Source organism: Octopus sinensis, linkage group LG12, assembly GCF_006345805.1.
Source record: "Octopus sinensis linkage group LG12, ASM634580v1, whole genome shotgun sequence".
In the NCBI taxonomy this organism is placed as follows: Eukaryota; Metazoa; Mollusca; class Cephalopoda; order Octopoda; family Octopodidae; genus Octopus; species Octopus sinensis.
Window position 1 is genome coordinate 70009546 of NC_043008.1, and position 23084 is coordinate 70032629.

Consider the following 23084-nt stretch of genomic DNA (forward strand, 5'->3'; position numbering starts at 1 on the left):
ATGGATGGTGCTTTTACGTGTCACCGGCACGGGGGCCAGGCGAGGCTGGCAACGGACACGAACGGATGGTGCTTTTACATGTCACCGACATGGGGGCCAGACAGGGCTGGCAAACGGCCACGAACGGATGGTGCTTTTACGTGTCACCGGCATGGGGGCCAGGTGAGGCTTGCAACGGGCACGAACGGATAGTGCTTTTACATGCCACCGACACGGGGGCCAGACAGGGCTGGCAAACGGCCACGAACGGATGGTGCTTTTACGTGTCACCGGCACGGGGGCCAGGCGAGGCTGGCAACGGACACGAACGGATGGTGCTTTTACATGTCACCGACATGGGGGCCAGACAGGGCTGGCAAACGGCCACGAACGGATGGTGCTTTTACGTGTCACCGGCATGGGGGCCAGACAGAGCTGGCAAACGGCCACAAACGGATGGTGCTTTTACGTGTCACCGGCACGGGGGCCAGACAGGGCTGGCAAACGGCCACAAACGGATGGTGCTTTTACGTGTCACCGGCACGGGGGCCAGGCCAGGCTGGCAACGAACACGAACGGATGGTGCTTTTATGTGCCACCGACACGGGGGCCAGACAGGGCTGGCAAACGGCTACGAACGGATGGTACTTTTACATGTCACCTGCACGAGGGCCCTGATGTTGATCGACCTCAATTTGGTTTGATCTTGATTTTGACTGTTCTCACTGGTCTTGCCGAGTTTTCTCACGCACAGCATACCTCCAAAGGTCTCGGTCACTGGTCATTTCCTTGGTGAGACCTAAAGTTCGAAGGTCGTGCTTCACCGCCTCGACCCAGGTTTTCCTGGGTCTACCTCTTCCACAGGTCCCCTCAACTGCCAGGGTGTGGCACTTTCGCACACAACTATCTTCAGCCATTCTCATCACATGACCATACCAGCGCATACGTCTCTCTTGCACACAACAACTGATGCTTCTTAGGTTCAACTTTTCTCTCAAGGTACTTACACTCTGTCGATTATGAACACTGACGTTACACATCCATCGGAGCATACTAGCTTCATTTCTTGCGAGCTTACACAAATCCTCAGCAGTCACAGCCCAAGTTTCACTACCATGTAGCATGGCTGTACGTACACATGCATCATACAGTCTGCCTTTTACTTTGAGCGAGAGGCCTTTTGTCACCAGCAGGGGTAAGAGCTCTCTAAACTTTGCCCAGGCTATTCTTACTCTAGCAGTTATACTTTCAGCGCACCCGCCCCTGCTACTGACTTGGTCACCTAGGTAACGGAAACTATCAACTACTTCTAGCTTTTCTCCCTGGAAAGTGACGGAAGTTGGTCTCAGAGCATTTTCAGTGTTAATTGTTCCTGAGCATCTGCCACATACAAAAACCATCTTCCTAGTTAGCCTTCCTTTGACATTGCTGCACCTCTTATGTGTCCATAGCTTACACTTGGTGCATCTTATAGAGTTTCTACCTACACCTTTTCTACAGATCAAGCAAGGCCATCTACCTGAAGGCGTTTGTGATTGGTCTACCTTCCTACTTATTAGGACTTTGGTTTTGGCTAGGTTGATTCTAAGGCCCTTCGATTCTAAACCTTGTTTCCATACCTGAAACTTCTCCTCTAGTTCTGATAGAGACTCAGCAATTAGAGCAAGGTCATCAGCATAGAGGAGCTCCCAGGGGCATCCTGTCTTGAATTCCTCCGTTATTGCCTGGAGGACTATGATAAATAGGAGGGGACTGAGGACTGAACCTTGGTGGACCCCAACCTCTACCCTGAATTCTTCACTGTACTCGGTGCCAACCCTCACCTTACTAGCAGCGTCTCTGTACATGGCTTGTACAGCTTTCACTAACCATTCATCTATCCCTAGTTTCCTCATTGACCACCAGATGAGGGATTGGGGGACCCTGTCGAAGGCTTTCTCCATATCAGCAAAAGCCAGGTATAGGGGCTTGTCTTTGGCTAGGTATTTCTCTTGCAGCTGTCTTACCATGAAAATAGCATCAGTAGTACTTTTCCCTGGCACGAACCCAAACTGCATCTGATCTAGGCTAACTCTCTCTCTAATTAGTTGGGCTATAACCCTCTCCGTAACCTTCATTACCTGATCCAGCAGCTTGATACCCCTGTAGCTATTTGTATCTAGGGTGTCACCTTTACCTTTGTAGCAGCTGACTATTATGCTGCTACACCAGTCATTGGGAATGACTCCTTCGTGTATCACCTGGTTAACTATACGGGTGACTAGGCTATAGCCGACACTACCAGATATTTTGAGCATCTCTGCAGTAATTCCTGATGGGTCTGGGGCTTTCCCTGTTTTCATGCTTTTAATTGTCTTATCTACTAAGGAACTGTCAACTCGGATTGCTGGTCCCTCTGTTGGGTCAACATTCGGCAGACTCTCTTTATCCCATTCATTTTCCTCATTCAGCAACCTTTCATAGTGGCTTCTCCAAACCTCTCTCTTTGCATCCTCATTTAGTGCAAGTGAGCCGTCATCCGTGCGACCACATTTTTCTCCTACCATATCACGATTCTCTCTCACACACTGTCTTGCTATACGAAATACCTCAAGTCTTTCATCCTCACGGCGCAGGACATTGGCAAATTTTTTCCTATCTGCTTCCCCTCTGGCTAAATAAACCTGCCTCCTAGCTTCCCTTCTTGCAGTCTGATACACTTCCCTGCTACCACCGTTCTTCCAGTCCTTCCAAGCCTGTTTCTTTTGTCTAATAGCCCTGTCAACAGTATTGTTCCACCACCACGTTATTTTGGGTCTTGTGGGAACGGGAAGCTTTATGAAAATAGACAAAAGACGAAGGCAGGTTTACGGAAATAAACAAAAGACGAAGGCAGGTGGAATACAAACAAACAATTGTATTAGTATGGCGCTCAGGAAATATAAATAAAACAAGTCTTTAACATTTCGAGCCTACGCTCTTCAACAGAAAGATACACAGAGAAGAAACACAGAAAGAAGGAGAGAAAAAAAATGCGTGCAGAGGCTAGCGAATCAACATGGCGATCTGATTTCGGCCAGAAGTCAATGATCAAACATGAGACGCAAGAGCGAAATTAGGGGAGATAATAGGGTTAAATGACCTCGCTCCAACATAAGAGTGTGTGTGTGTGTGTATGAGAAGAGTGTGTGTGTGTGTATGAGAGTATTAGTGCATATGAGAGGTCTGGACGTGTGTATGTATATATGATGTGATGTGTAAAGTCGTATGGTGTAGTGTAGAGAGAGGAGATGAGTGGGGAGGGGTATATGTATATATATGTATATATATGTATATATACATATATATATATATGTATACACACACACACACACACACACATAGGCACAGGCATGGCTGTGTGGTAAGAAGTTTGTTTCCAAACCACATGATTCTGGGTTCAGTCCCACTGCATGGCATCTTGGGCAAATGTCTTCTAGCCTCAGGCTGACAAAACCCTTGTGAGTGGGTTTGATTGACAAAAACTAGAAGCCTGTGTGTGTGTGTATTTATGTATGTATTTATGTGTCTGTGTTTGTCCTGCTGTCATTGCTTAACAACTGATGCGTGTGTGTTTACGTCCCCGTCACTGAGCGGTTCAGCAAAAGAGATCGGTAGAATAAGTACTAGACTTACAAAGAATAAGTCCTGGGGATGATTTCTTTGACCAACACCTTTTAAGGTGATGCTCTAGTATGGCTGCAGTCACATGAATATATTTTTAGAATATTGGATCTCTAAGTACACAAATTTTGGCTCAAGGCCAGCAACTTTGGGGACGGGAATATATTGATGACATCAATCCCAGTGCTCAGCTGGTACTTATTTCATCAACCCTGAAAGAATGAAAGGCAGAGTCAACTTTGGCAGGATTTGAACTCAGAATGTAAAGACAGATGAGATGACACAAAACATTTTGCCCAGCTTGCTAATAATCCTGCCAGCTCACTGCCTTACATAAGGCTATAAATAATGGCATATATACTTTTTTTTTTTTTTTACTTTTTTACTTGTTTCAGTCATTTGACTGTGGCCATGCTGGAGCACCACCTTTTAGTCGAGCAAATCGACCCCGGGACTTATTCTTTGTAAGCCCAGTACTTATTCTATCGGTCTCTTTTGCTGAACCGCTAAGTGACGGGGATGTAAACACACCAGCATTGGTTGTCAAGCAATGCTAGGGGGACAAACACAGACACACAAACACACACATACATATATATATATACATATATACGACAGGCTTCTTTCAGTTTCCGTCTACCAAATCCACTCACAAGGCATTGGTCGACCCGGGGCTATAGCAGAAGACACTTGCCCAAGATGCCACGCAGTGGGACTGAACCCGGAACCATGTGGTTGGTTAGCAAGCTACTTACCACACAGCCACTCCTGCGCCTATATATATATATATATATATATATATATATATATACACACATATACATACATATAGCACACATACACATATGTACATATATGTATGTGTATATAAATATACATACAACCATATATATTACATTTAGACAATTGCTACAGTCTGTTTATTTACTCACCAATCTCTCTGAGAGAGCCTTTTTGTGGTTGTTTGGCATGCTAGAAATAGCAATCAATTCACACCCTACCATCTTAAAAAGGAATGTACATGAAGCATAATGTATTTGTAGATCCACTATACTAGAAAGAAAAGACTAGGAGCCAATGGATGGAACAATTTTCATTGCAGATCTTACTGTCTATTACTAAGCAATTTGGTGGACCAAATAGAATATTCTCTTCAGAAATTGTAGTACCTGCAACTCATTTGAACTCATGTTCTCTGGGTAGGTAGACTAGTACCTTACCCACTGAGCCAATATCACTTTATAGGAATGTGTGAATGGTCTTTACAGATGAGATGATACAGGATCAAGATAAGTGGTGATATGTTGTGTAGAAAACCTCTTTAACTCATTACTGCATGGGTAAACACATATTAAATTTAAACATACATACTTACATATGTATGTATATGTGTGTATACATTATATATATATATATGTGTGTGTGTGTGTGTGGATGTTTACACACATACACACAAACACATTTTTATATTCATTTAAATATATTTCTCCACATACACACACAAGCATGCAAGTGTGCATGTGTATAGGTGAATGTGTGTCAGGAGATGAGTGTGAAAGAATGTATATATATATATATATATATATATATATATATATATATATGTATATATGCATATATATACTTATTTGTATGTATGCATGTGTTTATATATATGTATGCATATACATATATACAGACATACATACACACATATATGTATACATACTATATATATATATATATATGTATGTATACTCATACATATTTGTATGTTTATACATATGTATGTAAATACATACGCACACATGTGAATGTGTATGAGTATGTGCCTGTGTGTTGCAGTATGTGCATGTAAAGACATACCTATGAATAAATGTTTGAGAATGTATGTTACATTATGAGATTGCGGAAGCTTTGCTCATCTAGAATTAAATATACTTAATGTTTTAGACAAGATGTTGTTTTTGTGGTGGTGATGGTGGTAACGTGGTGGTGATAATTGCAAAGAAGAAGCTATGATAGCTTAACAATTCTACCCCAACCCTTAACTTTAGAAAAATGCATTCTCACACTCACAAAATATATATTCACACACACACACATGTAAATATTTGTGCACACACACATACACAAACACACGAATTAACATACATTCACTGACACATGAACAGATACACACACACACACACACACACGTACATGCATGCACACTGATATTGTTCATATACTTCACTCGTAACAAGAGTAGAATTCAGTTGAGATAAAGCTCGAATTTTGTAATGAGAGCTGACAAATGCTGATAAACAAGTTAATGGTGAGTTAAAGAGGGAAGTTATAAAACAAACTTTACACTGAAGCAAGGCGGGTGCCCAGCTCATCTACACAGCCTCTCTCAGACTTCCAGCTGCTCACCCATTCAGCCTTCCAGCTACTCACCCTTCCAGCTGTCCAGTGCTCTCATCCTCCCATTGCTAGGCCTCCTTGCTAAGTTTGCGTTATGAAAAAAACCTTGTGATGATATTTATATTATTGCGTATTTCATATTCTGCCTGGTTTATTCAGAAACTACAGTTGGTTTTCATTAAAAGTGATGACAGTTTTTCTGCTTTATTTCTTCCTCAAGTGTTCTTTCATATTTGAAACTAGAATTGTCAAAAGCTCTCTGTGCTTTTAAGTCTGTTAATCTTTCTGGCACCTCATGACTGGTAGTGGAATGGTGGTGCCAGAATTAATATACTGGACTAAATTAAGTGTTTTTGTTAAATATCGTTTTTTTTTAAATATATTCTTACCATGGTTGTAAAATTTATTCTTCATCATAGGCACAGGCATAGCTATGTGGTAAGAAACTTCATTTCAAACCACATGGGTCTATGTTCAGTCCTAGTGCATGGCACCTTGGGCATGTGTCTTCTACTGTAGCCTCGGGCTGACCAAATCCTTGTGGGTGAATTTGGTAGACAGAAAATGAAAAGAAACCTGTCATATAAATACACACACACGTGTGTGTGTGTGTGTATTTGTGTCTATGTTTATCCGCCACCACTGCTTGACAACCAGTGTTGGTGTATTTTTGTTCCCTTACCTTGGTAGTTCAGCAAAAGAAATCAATAAAATAAGCATGAGGTTAAAAAAAATGTACTGTGATCAATTCAATTGACTAAAAATTGTTCAAGGCAGTGCCCGAACTTGGCTATAGAAATTTTTCAATGCAGTGTCCCAGCATGGCCATAGTTTAATGACTGAAACAAGTAAAATCTTTTTTCATCATCATCATCATTTAATGTCCACATTACATGTGGGCTTGGGTCAGATGGTTTAACAAGATCTGTATGGTCCAAGTACTGCATCATGCTCCAGTATTTGCTTTGGCTTGGTTTCAACTGTTGGATGCCTTTACTAATGCCAACCACTTTAGTGTGAATTGAGTGCTTTACTTTTTCTTTTTTGTTCCACCAACTAGTATTGGTAGGGTCATTGGGGCATTGAGCACAATGTTTTTGATGTTTCCAGTTATGGCTTATTATACCCTATTTATTCTTTAAAGGTCTATAAAGTCTTTCAATCTTTAAAGGTCTATAAAATAAAGTACCAGTCAAATACAAGGCTTGATGTAATTGTCTAAGCCCACCTTATCAAATTGCAAGCCTTGTACCTATGTTAAAAGTGTTACTTTAAGTATATTGGAGGAATCAGTAGAATAGTGAAAAAAAATGCCATATGGTATTTGTCTTGGTTCCTTTGTGATCAGAGTTTAAATCTTGCTAAGGTTAAATTTACTTTTATCCTTTCAGCATTCATAAAATAAAGTGCCAATCAAGTACTGCAGCTGATGAAATCAACTAAACCCCAGCCCTCAAAATTGATGGCCTTCTGTAAATTTAAAATTATTTATAGAATCAGATAAAATGCTTGGTGGTATTTCATCTGTTGTTCATAAATTCAAATCCCACTTAGGTTAATTTTGCTTTTTCATCCCTCTGGCATTGATAAAATGTGAGTCCTGCTTCTGGCCTTGCAGCTAAACTACACAATGTTATTATTGTTATTATTATTATCATAAAGGTGGTGGGCTGGCAGAACCCTTAGTATACTGAGTAAAATACTGATAAGCATTTCGTCTGTTTTGACATTCTCAGCTCATATTTTGCCTTTCATCTTTTGTGGGTCAATAAAATATGTACCTGTCAGGTAATGGAAATGATGTAATCAACTGACATCTTCCCCCAAATTTCAGGCCTTGTGCCTATAGTAGAAAGAATTATCATCATCATTATTATTATTATTATCATCATTATCATTAAGGTGGCAAGCTGGCAGGACTCATTAGCATGCCAGGTAAACTGCTTAATGCCATTTTGTCCGTCTTTATGTTCTAAGTTCAAATTCGTCCAAGGTTGATTTTCCTTTTCATCCTTTCAGGGTCAATGAAATAAGTTCCACTCAAGTACTGGGGTTTTTGTAATTGACTTTCCTTGCTCCCCTCAAAAACTCCTGGCCTTGTGCCAAAATTTGAAACCATTATTATGATTATCGTAAAAGTTAGCCAAGTGGTAGAATTGTTAAAACAGAAAAAATATTTTGTAGTTCTTCTTCAGGTTATAGTTTGAGTTCAGATTCTGACAAGATCAGTTTTGCTTTTCATCATTCCAGGGTCAATAAAATAAGGTATCAGTCAAGTACTGGGGTCAGGGATGATCTTGTACCTAAATAAGAAACCATTATTATTTTTTTGTGTTTGTCACTTTTGTTGTAGCTCATTGTTTGAGAAATCTGTTTGAGAGTTTCCTTTCTTACATCATAAACCTTGGCCCCTGTTCCCTCTTTGTCACATTTTCACTATCTTTTTCTCTTCTCTCTTCTTTTGAGGTAGCTGTTTCTCTTCTGATGCAAAATACTGTTTTTGTGCCTCAATACTACACTCCCTCCCCTAGTTGCAAATTACTTTGCAACCTCTCGGCTGCTGGATTCATATAAAAAAAAACTCAGTACACTCTGCAAAGTAGCTGGCATTAAGAAGGGCATCCAACCATAGAAACCATTCCAAAACAGATAGCAGAGCTTGGTGCGGTCTTCTGAGTTTCCAGCTCCTGTTAAAATTTCTTACCCATGCCAGCATGGAAAAATGGACAATGATGATGATAACAGCAAAAGCTGTAAGGTAATGGGTAAAGCAGTACTTACAAATACCAGTATGCAGTTTTAAAGAGTGTGCCTATGGCCATCCTTAGAGATAATCTGTCATTGTCCTTTATAGATTTGATTATGTATTAATATTCTAGTTTTATCAATTACAAATATAATAATAGACACATTCTGTAATTGATGGAACATTTTTTAATTACTAATTCATATTTTAATAACTAATTCACTGTAATTCCTTTAGTGTTCATCTCACTCTTTACTCAATAACAACAATTTAGAATTGATTATAATTATTGTCATTATTAACTTTCATCTTTGCAGGATTGATAAAATATCATACCAGTAAAATACTGGGGTGAATTGTAATCAACTATACTCTTAATATTTGAGACATTGTGCCTATATTGGAAATCATCATAACCTTTTTTTTTTATTATATTGCATGCCCTCTTCCAGAAGGATAAAAGGGGAAGCTTACTTTGGTTGGATTTGAACTCATGCTGTATTTGACTAATGCTTTAATAATTTTTTCAGTTGACCATCTAGATTCTCTGCTTGTTTGGAAATAAAAGGTAGGATGGTCATAACTGGAACACCTTTAATCATTGAACTGCTGAATGAGGAATCACCTTGGTTAAACAACAACAACTTTCAAAAATTAATTAATACAATTAATTAATACAATAGTTTTGTTTGTTTAATCAATGCAGATCTCTCCAAGATTTCTTTAATCCTCAAGAATATCGTAACTAATGTTTCTTTTTATTTTCCTTTGCAGGTAAGTCCCAAATTTGGAATAATACAAGTAAGTGAATCTCTTAATGGTTAATTTCTAATGTGATATACATACATACGTATACTCATAAACACACGCATATACACATACACACAAACATAGTGGTTAGTGATGTAGTATACATGTAGAAGCTTATCTAGATACACGCATAGTGTTATTGAGGGCTAAGTAAACCTGATGAAGCATATCCACTTTCTCTTCATCCTACACTACTCTCAGTCTGTATATATTTACTGTATGCATAGATAAGTCTGTAAATGTTGACTGGATAGACATATGCAGTGTGTAGATAATAACATGACAGAGTGTGTAGAAATATTGACTGGGTAGAATGACATAGTGTGTAGATAATGTTAACAGGGTAAGATGACACAGTGAGTTGATGTTCACTGGATAACACAGTATGTAAAAGTTGACTGGATTGACAGTTACAATGCATAGATGTTGACTGGATAGACAAACTCAGTGCAGAGATATTGACTGGATGGATTGTCACAATTTGTAGAAGTTGACAGGGTAGATAGACACAGTGTATATATGTTGACTGGGGAGATAGAAGTACATGTAAATTGGATATATATATGTTTAGTATAGTTTGGGTGCAATCTTCATACTGTGCATTTAAGAACTTTTGTGTCATTATTTGGCTACCACATGTTATGCATAGAGGAGTTCCACATGTGTATCCAGCCCTGGAAAATATCCTACTGCAGAATAAGATTAATATAAGAATAATATAACGCGAGGATGGAGGATATCAGCTTTAATTGTAGTAGTAAAGCCTGATATCCTCTATCCTCATGCTTATATGTGTGTGTGTGTGTGTATACACTGTTTAAGTGGACACTGTTCATGTGCATCATATATATATAAACAATCTAGTTAAGACTCCAATTAATGCAAACATGAAACTTGTGTGTGTGTATGTGTGTGTGTGTGCGTGTGTATATATACATATATATATATATATATATATATATATATATATATATATATATATATATATATATATGTAACTGAATTTCATGTACAAATTTATACATACATACACATACACTTATCTACACATTATATATTACACCATACACTACATTGTGAAAGATATAATTCACAATGGCTGATCTTTGTTAAAGCACCATCACATTTGTTCGCAATGTTATGAGGCTGGACTGAGAGATTTAGTCTCATCTCAAGAGGGAAGGTTAAAATCTTTTACTAACACTGACTACTCTAGTGTTTATAAAGCATTATGGCTAAATCAGAGAGAACATTATCACTCAGGTACACATGATCTGAAGAGAGTCTAATAAGGCTTGAAATCCTTATAGTCCAGTTCCTGGTCATGTGTTCTCAATCAATAGCTGGAATTTTAACCTTAAACAATTTTCACAACAACATTAAAGGATGTTTATATACGCACACATAATAATTACGTTATATAATGTGTGGTGAAGTATATAATTTATTACGTTATAGGTGTTGGCTGAATGGACACAGTGTGAAGGTGATGAATGGATAACTAGACACCCTCTCTATGTGTCGGTGTTGTCTGGGCTTATTGAGCATAAATATGTTGATTTTAAGATTCTTAATTCTGTCTCACTGAAATAGCTTCTTGCAATGCTTGTCCAGCTTCTGTATAAAATCAGTTACACAACAGGCATTAATGAGATGCTGTTGCAATTAAACGCCAGACGAAATATGTTAATTCCATTATCAATGTAATACAGGTTTGATATCGGTTAATTAAGTGAAGCTTAAACTAACATATCTAACTTAAGCCAGGAACCAAGAGAAAGAATTTCAAAAGTATCAAATTCATAGCGTAAATATATGTTTAAACTAGATTCTCCCTCATGTATCATTTCCCAAATTTATACCACCTTTGATCTCTGACTTAATGAGATATATAACTTGAGTTAATGTAAGAGAGAACACATTGCTGATTAAACGCACATAATATGAAGATATTTTCAAATAAGGATTCCCCACTGACATTGAGTATGTCCCTTGTAGTTAATGAGATTCTAAAGGAAGGGAATTAAGTGTGGAGTGTGCAGGAGAAATATTTACCGTTCTGTTGAGTTCTGTAAAATTGAGATAAACACTTAGTCAAGGTGAGTTTGTTACTTGAGTTTCTTTTAATTGATGGAGCCATTGACTTCACTTCCATCATTCGTACTCAAAAGAAATGCATGAATGCTTCAACATCTCATACCAACGCCACTTACCCCCACCCCCATTTATAGTATTATTAATACAGTTGTTTTACATCAGGCTGATCCTGACTGAGCAGCTCTGTCTTTAAAAATATTCTGACCATGACCATCCCACCTTTGTTGCACCTAATACTACATTTTCCATTGTGGCTATCCTAATTTAAGATGGCAGGGTTCAGTTTGAAGATGATTTAGCTGCTGTTTGTAGCAGGCTTAGCAACCATGTAGAAGCTTCCTCCTTGGCTTGTAGTCTCCCTGGGAATATCTTGTATTTGTTTATTCAACCATGTCACACTACATAAACATGGTAGTTTTTCAGTGCTGTCCCAAAAGAGCAACCCTGGTTTATAGCAGCAGCAGCAGCAGCAATAGCAGAAGACTTCTGTTATTTAGGGAGTTGTTGACTGTTGCTAAACAACTCTGCTGGAACTGATAATAATTTCATTAGTTTACATGTCAGACATGTCTTAACATTCTGCAATGGTTCTTACAAGAACAGGATGGGCTGGATTTCCTCTGTGAACACAGAGAATGGAGCCTGTAGAACTGAATAGTACAACCACCACCACCACCACCACCACTGCAGCCAACGCCAACGCCACCACCACCACCACCGCTGCCAATGCCACCATCGCCACCACTGCCACTACCACTACTATCACTGCCTCCACCACTAGTGCCAAATGAACTTCTAGACATGCTAGAAACAGCAACCAAATCTTCTTCATGTCAGCATACCCCACCTGCTGTCTTTAAAAAAATGTACCTTGTTGGACAGTATAATTGTTGATGTATGAAAAGAAGGGATGGTCAAAGCTGGAATGCTATCAATGATTAGTCTGCTTGATCTGAGAGCTGACCTGGTGCTAAACAGCTAGTCCCATTCCCACTACAATCCATGCCTTCACCAACAACACTTCCTTACACCCTCATTTCTTTCACCACCACCACCACCACCACCACCACCACCACCACCCATACCATAATGACTCCTATCATCATCATCTTCATTGTACAAGAATTATCTTTCAACTCAGTTTTACCAATTATACAATACTCCTGCTACTTACTGTGTGGTGGTACTCTTTACAGTTGGGTGTTTATTTTGTAACTTATATTTCTACTCAGGGCTGGAATGGTTTTCACATCAGTCATGTTTCTCTTTTTCTTTAAGAAAGCTAAAATATCACAACTACAGTGTCAGAACTTTATGTCAGAAGAATTTGTTGTTAAAATTTATCTGCAATAAATTGGTTATACTTCTTGCCTGGTAAGAATCTTGCTTCTCAACCATATGGTTCCAGGTTCAATCCTACTGTGTGATGCCTTGGGCAAGTGTCTTCTGCTATAGCCTCAGGCCAACCAAATCCTTGTGACTGGATTTGGTAGAGGGAAATTGAAAGAAGCTCAACATATATATGTATATGTATGTGAGTTTGTCCCCCTCCCACCCCCTGCTTTTTGCTTGACAACCAGTGTTGGTGTGTTTATGTCCCCATAATTTAGCAGTTTAGCAAAAGAGACCGATAGAGTAAATACCAGGCTTTAAAAATAAAGAAATAAGTACTGGGGTTGATACATTCAACTAAAAATTCTTCAGAGTGGTGCCCCAGTATGGTCGCAGTCAGATGACTGAAACAAGTAAAAGATACAATATATAACTATAAAAATATATGCCATTTTTTAAAGCATTGACTGTTTAGGAGGGGACCAAGTGAGTAAAATGAGAATCTAAAGGGGTCTATAGGTTAAAAAGAGTGGAGAAACACTGCTTTATAAGATCACTTGAGTTGCTAGAAATAGTAGCCAGATCTTACTTAAATCATTCAATCATTTCTATTAAGAAAGGACAATATTAGATAATGTAGTTTGAGATATCTGTGAAAGACAACATGAAATGGTCATGGCTGGAGTGTCTTTGATCATAACTGATCAATGATGGTTGTCCTGGTGTTAAATAATAATATTACATCTTTTTCCCACATCTAAAGCTATAGATTTTTTGTCGCATAAAATTTGTGAGTATGTAGTTTAATTGCTTAAATTTTAGTTACTGATTCCTCACCCCAAACAGCAATATCAGGCTGTAGCTGTGGTCAGAGGAGTGGATAATATCACTTAGCATGTTGGCCACAGTATAACAACATATGTAGATAAAAACCTTCTGTGTTGACCCAACCCTCGAGGGTCATGAAGCATTTACACAACATTACAAATGCACAATGGAAATATTTTCTGTCTCGTCTCATATCTCACAGACATGAAATATAGACAATGTTTATACAGTTGGAATTTTTAAAAAAAAGCAACAAACGATAAATTAATAACAGAAAAGAAAAACAGGAGAATATAAATATAAATTAAAAACAAAACAAACCAAACAGCATCTCATTTCATATTGTATTTAATGGACAGCAATATCTATGGAATTTTGTTACGATTGCATTTATGGGAGTTAAATGTTTCGGTTTATGTTTATGACTATAATTTATGGGAGGTTAAGAATGTGAAGAGCATGACAGGGGGTTTGTTTTGTGGAGGGCAATATCATTAAATTAAGATAGTTTTAACGACACACTGATGGTTAGCTGCCAAACTATCAAAATATCTGTCTATATATTATCACTTCATAGCAGTATTCTTGGGAAACTTACTTAACTCTGCTGTTGTAACTGTTGATGTTGCTGTTGTTGTTGTTATTATAGTTGTTGATAAAGTTGTTTTTATTGATGTGTAGCTGTAACCAACCCTTATCTTGAAAAACCTATGAGTACATAAGTAGTTCTGCTGTAGGGACTAGGTATGGTACACAAATATTGTTCTCTAACTATACTAGATTTAATGGTCTAGGTCTACCAGATCTAATGGTGTAGACATACCAAATCTAATGGTCTAGATCTAGTAGATCTAATGGTCTAGACCTACCAGAAATAAAGGTCTAGATCTACCAGAACTAAAGGTTTCGATATACCAGACCTAATGGTGTAGATATACCAGATCTAATGGTCTAGTTCTACCAGATCTAATGGTCTAGATGTAACAGATCTAATGGTCTAGATCTACCAGATCTAGTGCTATGAATGCATACTAAACATAGTTCTCCAAATATACCAAACTTCAAGATATGTTAGATGCACTATATCTGTCTGTCTGTCTGTCTGTCTGTTGTCTGTCTGTCAGTCTGTCTGTCTATCAATCAATCAACAATTATAGGTGTGTAGAACTTGAGTTGTCAGATGATTATAGCATGTAAAATTATGCTAAATTATGTAACATTATGTAAGTTATATTGAATTATGTAAATTGATGTAAATTTATTTCATACAACTTTGATTGTTTGTTCATCTCTCTTCTTTGATATTTGCTTCAATGTCTTTGCTTCCAACCAATTTACCTGCTTTTGGAGTACCTTACTTTGATTAAGAAATTGGAATTTTAAGAATTTGACTGTCACCAATCAAGGTGACTATTCCTGCATAAGCATCTTCATACCCACTGTATGCATGTGTACATGTATGTATATATATATATATATATATATATATATATATATATATATATATATACACACACACACTCAATGGTAGTGCCCCAGCATGACTGCAGTTCTGGAGCTGAAAGGAGTTATATATATATATATATGAAGATAGTTTTAGGTGTGTGGTCTAGTGGCTAGTGTGTTACACTCATGATTGTGAGACATGGGTTCAATTCTGAGACCAAGCAGAGGGTTGTGTTTTTGAGCAAAACACTTCATCTCACATTGCTCAGTAGTGCCTACTTTAACATCTAACATGCAGCAGGATGTGCACCTGTACAGGCAATGTTGATTTGATTGAGGGAGTGAGTTAATGTGCTAACACAAACATTTAATTCCTATAAACAAATCACCTGTGCAGCTTGTTGAGCAAGAAATTGCTGAACCCTTATCCACTGCCTATGACAAGTGATTTCACAATAGATACACACACACACACACACACACACGTATATATATGTATACATATATGATTCAAATGTATGGAAAGCAAAAGACTGAAGCAGGTGAGGAAACAATAAACAAGGGATATTAGTTTGACGCTCAGGTAAAATGGAAACATCTTTGATGTTCCAAGCCTATGCTTTTTGATAGAAAGGAATGAGAATAGAAAATGGAGAGAAACATAACATATCTAGATTAATGTCAATATATATATATATATATATACATACGTACATACCCCACCCTATCTCTCTTTCTCTCTCTGTATATATGTATGTATTTATTTGCATTGTAAGATTCTTGATGTGAAATCATGTGTTGAAACAGTTATTGGCAAAATATAACCACCCCCAAGTATATATATATGTATATATATATAACGGAGAGGGAGTGCTAAGCAACGAAGTGTATGTATGCAATGTTATTATAACTGAAAAGAGGGACTATATTCCCCCACCTCTATGTCATCAATGAACTTGTGAGAAATAACTACCACAGCTCTCTTACATTCTTGGTCACAATTGGATAATATTCTAGGTATGAATGTCACATCTATAACATCTTTGATCATACATCTGGTTGATCAGGGCTGAGCAGAGACTAAACAACAACAACATTAATCATTGTTTCTAAGATAGGCACAAGAACAGGCATTTTGAAGGGAGAGGATCAGTCAGTATCAATCCTCGCACTAGATTCATACATTACTTTATTAACCCCTGAGAGATGAATGGTAGAGTCGACTTTGGCAGGATTTGAACTCAGATTGTGAAGAGCCAGAAGAAATACCATATGGCATTTTTTCCAGGTTCTAACAATTCTGCCAGATCACTGCTCTTAGAACAATAATAGAAAGAAGCAACATTCACAGTTGATCTGACAAGGAAACCATTACGTGGGATGCAAATTTGCTTAGAAATAGCAGCTGAATCTTCCTCAAATACAAGAATGGATACATTGGAAAAATATATTGTTGGATACTTATGTTTAAAAATAAAACATAAATGAAATATGGAATGGTCACCATTAGAATGTTTATGATAATAGATAGATAGATAGATAGATAGATACACACACACACACACACACACACACACACACATTGCATCAAACATACTATCAAATTCAGACCATGAGGCTAAACAACTATATATACCATTATAGAAAATCTGTGTGGGTGAAGACTACAATAAAACAAGAACGATAACAACAACAAAATGTAAATATGAACCTACATATATGAAATTATAACATATAGGCAAAATATAACATTTATATCAAATTTATTCCCCGTCTCATTGTAAGGCATCATCAGGCATAGCTTTCCAATTTAATGTTTATTCGTGCAAGAGATTGGCAAGGGATAGAGAAATCTTCAACAGATAGAGTTGGCATGGAATCGGTTGATATTTTGATTTATTAAGCAACAACCATTTGAAAGATTACTAGCTTGCAAATATTGTTCTTTCCATATCATATAATATCTAATGATACACACACACACACACATATATATAATGTGGGTGTGCATATGTGTGTGTATGTATATTTGTACGTATATATATGTATACTTGTATATATATATGTATACTTGTATATATATATGTATATTTGTACGTATATATATAATGCGGTATCATACGTATTTTTACTTCAAGTATTTCCATACTAAAAAACAAACCAAGAAAAAAGGATACATAAGACAAAACAAAATTACATTGTGTTTGTAATTCTGAAAGATTTCCTGCTTTTTATCCTTGGTAGAACAATAGAATCTTTTATCTTCTCTGTCATGGTTATTTCCCCTTTATATAATGAGATATCTATCTTGTTATCTATCTATCTATCTATCACGGATACCACCTACATACATAGGCATATGCATACACACATATCTAAACGTACAGATATATATGTGTCTATGTATATAAACGTGTGTGTGTGTAGAGAGAGAGAGAGAGAGAGAGATAGGAAAAGAGAAGTATTGACATAGAGAATCAGAAAGAGAGCTAGAGAGATAGAGATAAAGAAATAGACTGATAGGTGAACATGATTGCTCAAAGAAGGAATATACAAATTTAAAGAAAGAACTCAGTGCCTGTAATGGAGTACATTGTATTTAGTCTGTGTTATCTTATATGTAAGCAGTTACTTGTTTCAGTTATTCTGCCTCATCAGAGATAACTAAAGTTAAAATAATTTAATAAAGCTGTTAAACTAGGCTGAAATTTGTCTAAAACAAAAAGAAAAGTAAAACAAAAGAAATTACAGTCACTAATAAAACAGCTTTTGATGGAGATTAAAAGCAATAGATGAAAGATATATATATATATCACATGAAAAAAGGTATTGTTGAAGGAAATTGGAACAATGATGTAGAGAATCAGTGTACAAGATTCTAAATAGGTATTAAATCTTTATCTTCAAATTTTATTAAATTTGAATTTGTTGATTTAAAAAAAAGGCATCGTTAAGGAAGGGATACATTTATATAAGACAGAATTTAAAAATTCCACTGGTTTCCACTGAAGTTGTTACATGTATGAATTATGGAAAATAATGAAATATCTATTGATATAGGCAATTATAGCTGATAATCTAAAGAGATAAGGTATTACTGTAATACTAAAGTAAAGAGGATCAAGCATTTATACATAATAACCATACAAGCACATGTACTTGTATGCATGTGTGTGTGTCACTGTAGGTGCAGGTATGATTAGGGTAAGAAGTTTGCTTTTGGGTTCACTCCACCGTGTGGCACCTTAGTCAAGTGTCTTCTGTTATAGCCCCTGAGCCAACCAAACCCTTGAAGCTTTATGAGTAGATTTAGTAGATGGTACCTGAAAGATTTCTGATATATGTATATATATATATATATATATATATGTAAACCAAAGGATATATTGAGTCAAGTATGTCAGCATCAAAATAAAAATTCAAATGGAAATTGTAGTTAAGACACTCGTGCCAGTGACACGTAAAAAGCACCGTCCAAACGTGGACGATGCCAGCGCGGCCTGACTGGCATCTGTGTCGGTGACACGTAAAAGCACCAACCGATCATGGCCATTTGCCAGCCTGCTCTGGCCCCTGTGCCGGTGGCACATAAAAAACACCCACTACACTCACGGAGTGGTTGGTGTTAGGAAGGGCATCCAGCTGTAGAAACACTGCCAAATCAGACTAGAGCCTGGTGCAGCCTCCATGGCTTACCAAACCCCGGTTGAACCGTCCAACCCATGCTAGCATGGAAAACGGACGTTAAATGATGATGATATATATATATATATAGATAAGTATAGATATAATTGAAATTTACAGAAAATAGAGGTGATGACATGTGAGGGAACAACTAGCTGGTATATTTATATATTACATTATATATATGTGTGTGTGTGAGTGTATATGTGCTTGTCTCTAGCCATAGCCTGACAACTGATGTTGGTTTGTTTACATCCACATAACTTTGTAGTTCAGTGAAAAGAGACCGATAGAATTTCCAGGCTTAGAAATATAAAAGAAATAAGTACTCAGGCCAATTTGTTCTATTAAGGACTTCAATTTAATGATTGAAGCAAGTAGCCCAAAAACTGGTGTTGGTTTGTTTGCATCCCCATAACTAGGGTCAATTTATTCAACTAAGGTTTGTTTATGGCCTTAGGGTTGATTTGTTCAACTCTGGACTTCGGTTTTGAAGCAAGAAAAAGATAAAGATACAAAAAATCTAATTGAAATTGAAACATATGCAATAAAAGCCCCCATAAAATGTAAAGCCCTGAAAAAGTGTAGGCCTTAGCAGAATTAAAATCTCATGAAGGACGATCACACAATATGACTTCATGGTATAATATGTACAACAAAACAACCACAAACTAAGAAATGAACTCCTTGAAATTTAACACTACATGAACTAGAATCTCAATAGAAAATATAGAAAGCATAAGCACACAATACAGAAAAATTCAGTCATCAACACACACAAATAAACAAGCACATTGTACCATACAAGTATATGTACCATCTTCAGCTTCCTAACATATAACATTATGGTTTTGATACTTGGAAAGAATCATTCACAGTATATATAAACCTACACAGAGGCAAACAAGAAGGTAATATACATGTAAACCAAGCCTGCAATATAAGAAATTTAAAATCGGTGATGTTTCTGTGTTTCTTCCTTCTACGTTTCCTATTTTCATTCTATTTGACAAAGGATATAACCTGAAATGTTAGTGCCTCTCCTTTACTTTTCATTTGGCATATTTTCATTGTACACATTCTTTGATTGTTGTTTTGCTTCATATTTCTTTGCTTTTCTACCATGTTGTACTTGTCTATATTTATTTGTTCCCTTCTCACTTCATAATCTTATCTGACTGGTGTATTTATGTATGTGTATATATATATGCATGCACACGTCTGTGAGTGAATTTGTGTATACATATATGTATATGGTTTTGAGTTCGTCTCAGTACTGTACTCTGAGACCATGAATCTTATAGTAGCTCGCATTTAAATCTTGTGTGTATTAAAAGATATATGTATTCATATTTGTATGTATATATACATATGGATGTATATAATATGTGTATAGCGAAATCGAAATCGAATTGAACCAGCCAGGATCCCTGGTCTGGTGGTACGTAAAAAGCACTATCCGACTCGTGGCCAATGCCAGCACCGCCTCGACTGGCTTCCGTGCCGGTGGCACATAAGATACACCAATCCGACCGTGGCCGTTGCCAGCCTTGCCTGGCACCTGTGCAGGTGGCACGTAAAAAGCACCCACTACACTCACGGAGTGGTTGGCGTTAGGAAGTGCATCCAGCTGTAGAAACATTGCCAGATAAGACTGGAGCCTAGTGCAGCCTTCTGGCTTCCCAGATCCCCGGTCGAACCGTCCAACCCATGCTAGCATGGAGAACGGATGTTAAACGATGATGATGATGATGATGATGTGGTGGATAAACTGTTGTCTAAATTATGCAAAAATGAAAATAACATTGACATCTCATTTTAACAGATATATTTACCAAAATTACATAAAAATATCTTGAAATACTAAAGAGTAAATGTATTCAATAAAATCGCCATTGGCTCCAACCACGGCCTCCAGATGACTTTGGAATTTCCTGAAATTCTTCTGGATGCTCTCCTTGTTTAAGCTGGTGAATGCTGCCATAATCCTTGTCTTCGGTTCATCTTTTGTGTTACAAGGAGTTTTGTTGGTCGCTTTTTTAAATGCACCCCACATATAATAATCAAGAGGGTTGAAGTCTGGGGAGTTAGGCGGCCAGATGTTAGGGGTGATGTGGTCACAGAAATTGTCTGACAGCCATGAATAGGTTCTCATACTTATGTGGCATGGTTGCCAGGCATAGGGTCTACTAGCAGTCACCCTCCTGACCCAAGGCAGCACTACCTCCTTCAGGCACTTAATATAGGCCTCCATGTTGAATGTGAGGCTGTGTGGGAAGATGAATGAAGGCATAACACCACCATTGCTAATGATCATTCCAAACACCATGATGTTGACTGGTTGTTTGATTTTTATCACTCTCGCTGTATGTCCTCAGATTGCACTGTCCTCAGGTTGACACCCAAACATTCTGAAATGTTTGTATTGGAGCTTCCAGCATCAATGCCAAGCAGTACAGCATGTTATTCCCAAATTTCTGTCAATGAATTGTGCCATGGTGCTGTTTTTTTTCTCACAGACAGTGCCCAACTCACCCCACTATACTATGTAGTCAACAAAATCAAAAACAAACAAGGCACATGCTTGAAATTGAAAATATAATATGGCGAAATTTTACCCATTGCACCCTGTATATGTATGAATATGTATGTAATATGTGTGTATATAATATATATATATATATAATATATATATATATAAATTTATAAACATATATGTATATATGTATGGAGGTGTGTGCATACATGTATGTATGTATGGAGGTGTGTGCATATATATATGTGTATGGAGGTGTGTTTTGTTTATAATTGTAGTTCTTTGTAAGTTACAAGAGATGATGTTATCATTCCTATTGTTGACACATCTATTTTCTTTGTGCTCTTGGAAATGTGTAAAAGAAAAGATTCCATTTTTTGAAAAACCAGTAAGGGTTAGCAACAAAACAAGGCATCCAGCTGCAAAATAATGCTTAAGAAATACATATGTATAACTTTACTAGCACGGAAATCAAGTGAAATGCGAGAGAGTGACAAAGAGGGGGGGAAAAGGTGGGAGAGAAAGTGGTGAGAGTAACAAAGGGAAGAGATATTCATATATACATAATCACACACACACACATACACACACATGCATGCACGCATACAGAATATATAATCACATCCAAACATACACACTACTATGCATTACACACACGTACACATAAGAAACAAATTGGAAAAATATTATAGTATACAAAAAATATACTCACATCCCCCACTATATAATCAGAAATATCGTTACTTGAAAAGAACCAGAAAAATATTAAATATATTAATGATATATATTATAGATCTGCATACTTACACGCACACACGTATATGTATATATGTGTTAGTTCTTATCAATAGACAAATGAAATAAAACCATAATATAATATAGTGTACTCCATGACTCTGACAAATTAAATCCTTTAACAAATACGTTCAGATAATAAGTGACAAAATTGTAGGCACTGGTTCACTTGTTGAATTATAAGTGAATTTATTATCATCATTATCATCATCATCGTTCAATGCCTGTAGTCCATAGATGTTTTGACCAGAGCTGGTAAGCTGGGGACCTGCACCAGACTCTAGTCTGATTTGGCTTTGTTTCTATGGCAGGATGCTCTTCCTAATGCCAACCACTCAACAGTGTGCTGGGTGTTTTTATGTGGCACCACATGGGTGATTTTACATGGTACCACATGGGTGCTTTTATGTGTCACCACATAGGCACTTTTATGTGACACTGCATGGGTGCTTTTATATGGCACCACACAGGTGCTTTTACGTGAACCCAGTATGGACATTTTTATGTGGCACCATTATGTGTGCTTTTACATGGAGTCCACATGAGTGCTTTTATGTGGCACAGGTCTTTTGCAGTGTGATCCTCACCACCAGGGCACCGGTCTTAACACTTCTGCTGTGGAGTACAAGACAGAGATGTGTGTGTGTGTGCATTGCTGTTTTTGAAGGGCATCTAACCATAGAGACCATGCCAAAACAGTTAATGCTACATAGCATAGTCCATAGATTCATCAGATTCTCTCAATAATCCTGCCCATGATGGTTTGTGACAGACATTAAATGGTGATGATATATATATTTCTTT

The 23084-nt window shown here is 37.2% G+C and overlaps 1 protein-coding gene across 10 annotated transcripts in view; it reads left to right on the forward strand.

Annotated features, from left to right (window-relative positions):
• The window catches only part of LOC115218071 (zwei Ig domain protein zig-8), a 547852-nt gene that overhangs the window by 91042 nt on the left and 433726 nt on the right, over window positions 1-23084 (forward strand). For 9 of the 10 annotated variants that reach the window (XM_036508046.1, XM_036508050.1, XM_036508048.1 and 6 more), the window contains exon 2: window positions 9527-9553. The exons of the other annotated variant lie outside the window; for it this stretch is intronic. In XM_036508046.1, coding sequence (XP_036363939.1) covers window positions 9527-9553 — 27 coding nt within the window. The remainder of the gene's footprint in view (window positions 1-9526; window positions 9554-23084) is intronic. 10 annotated transcript variants of the gene reach the window in all.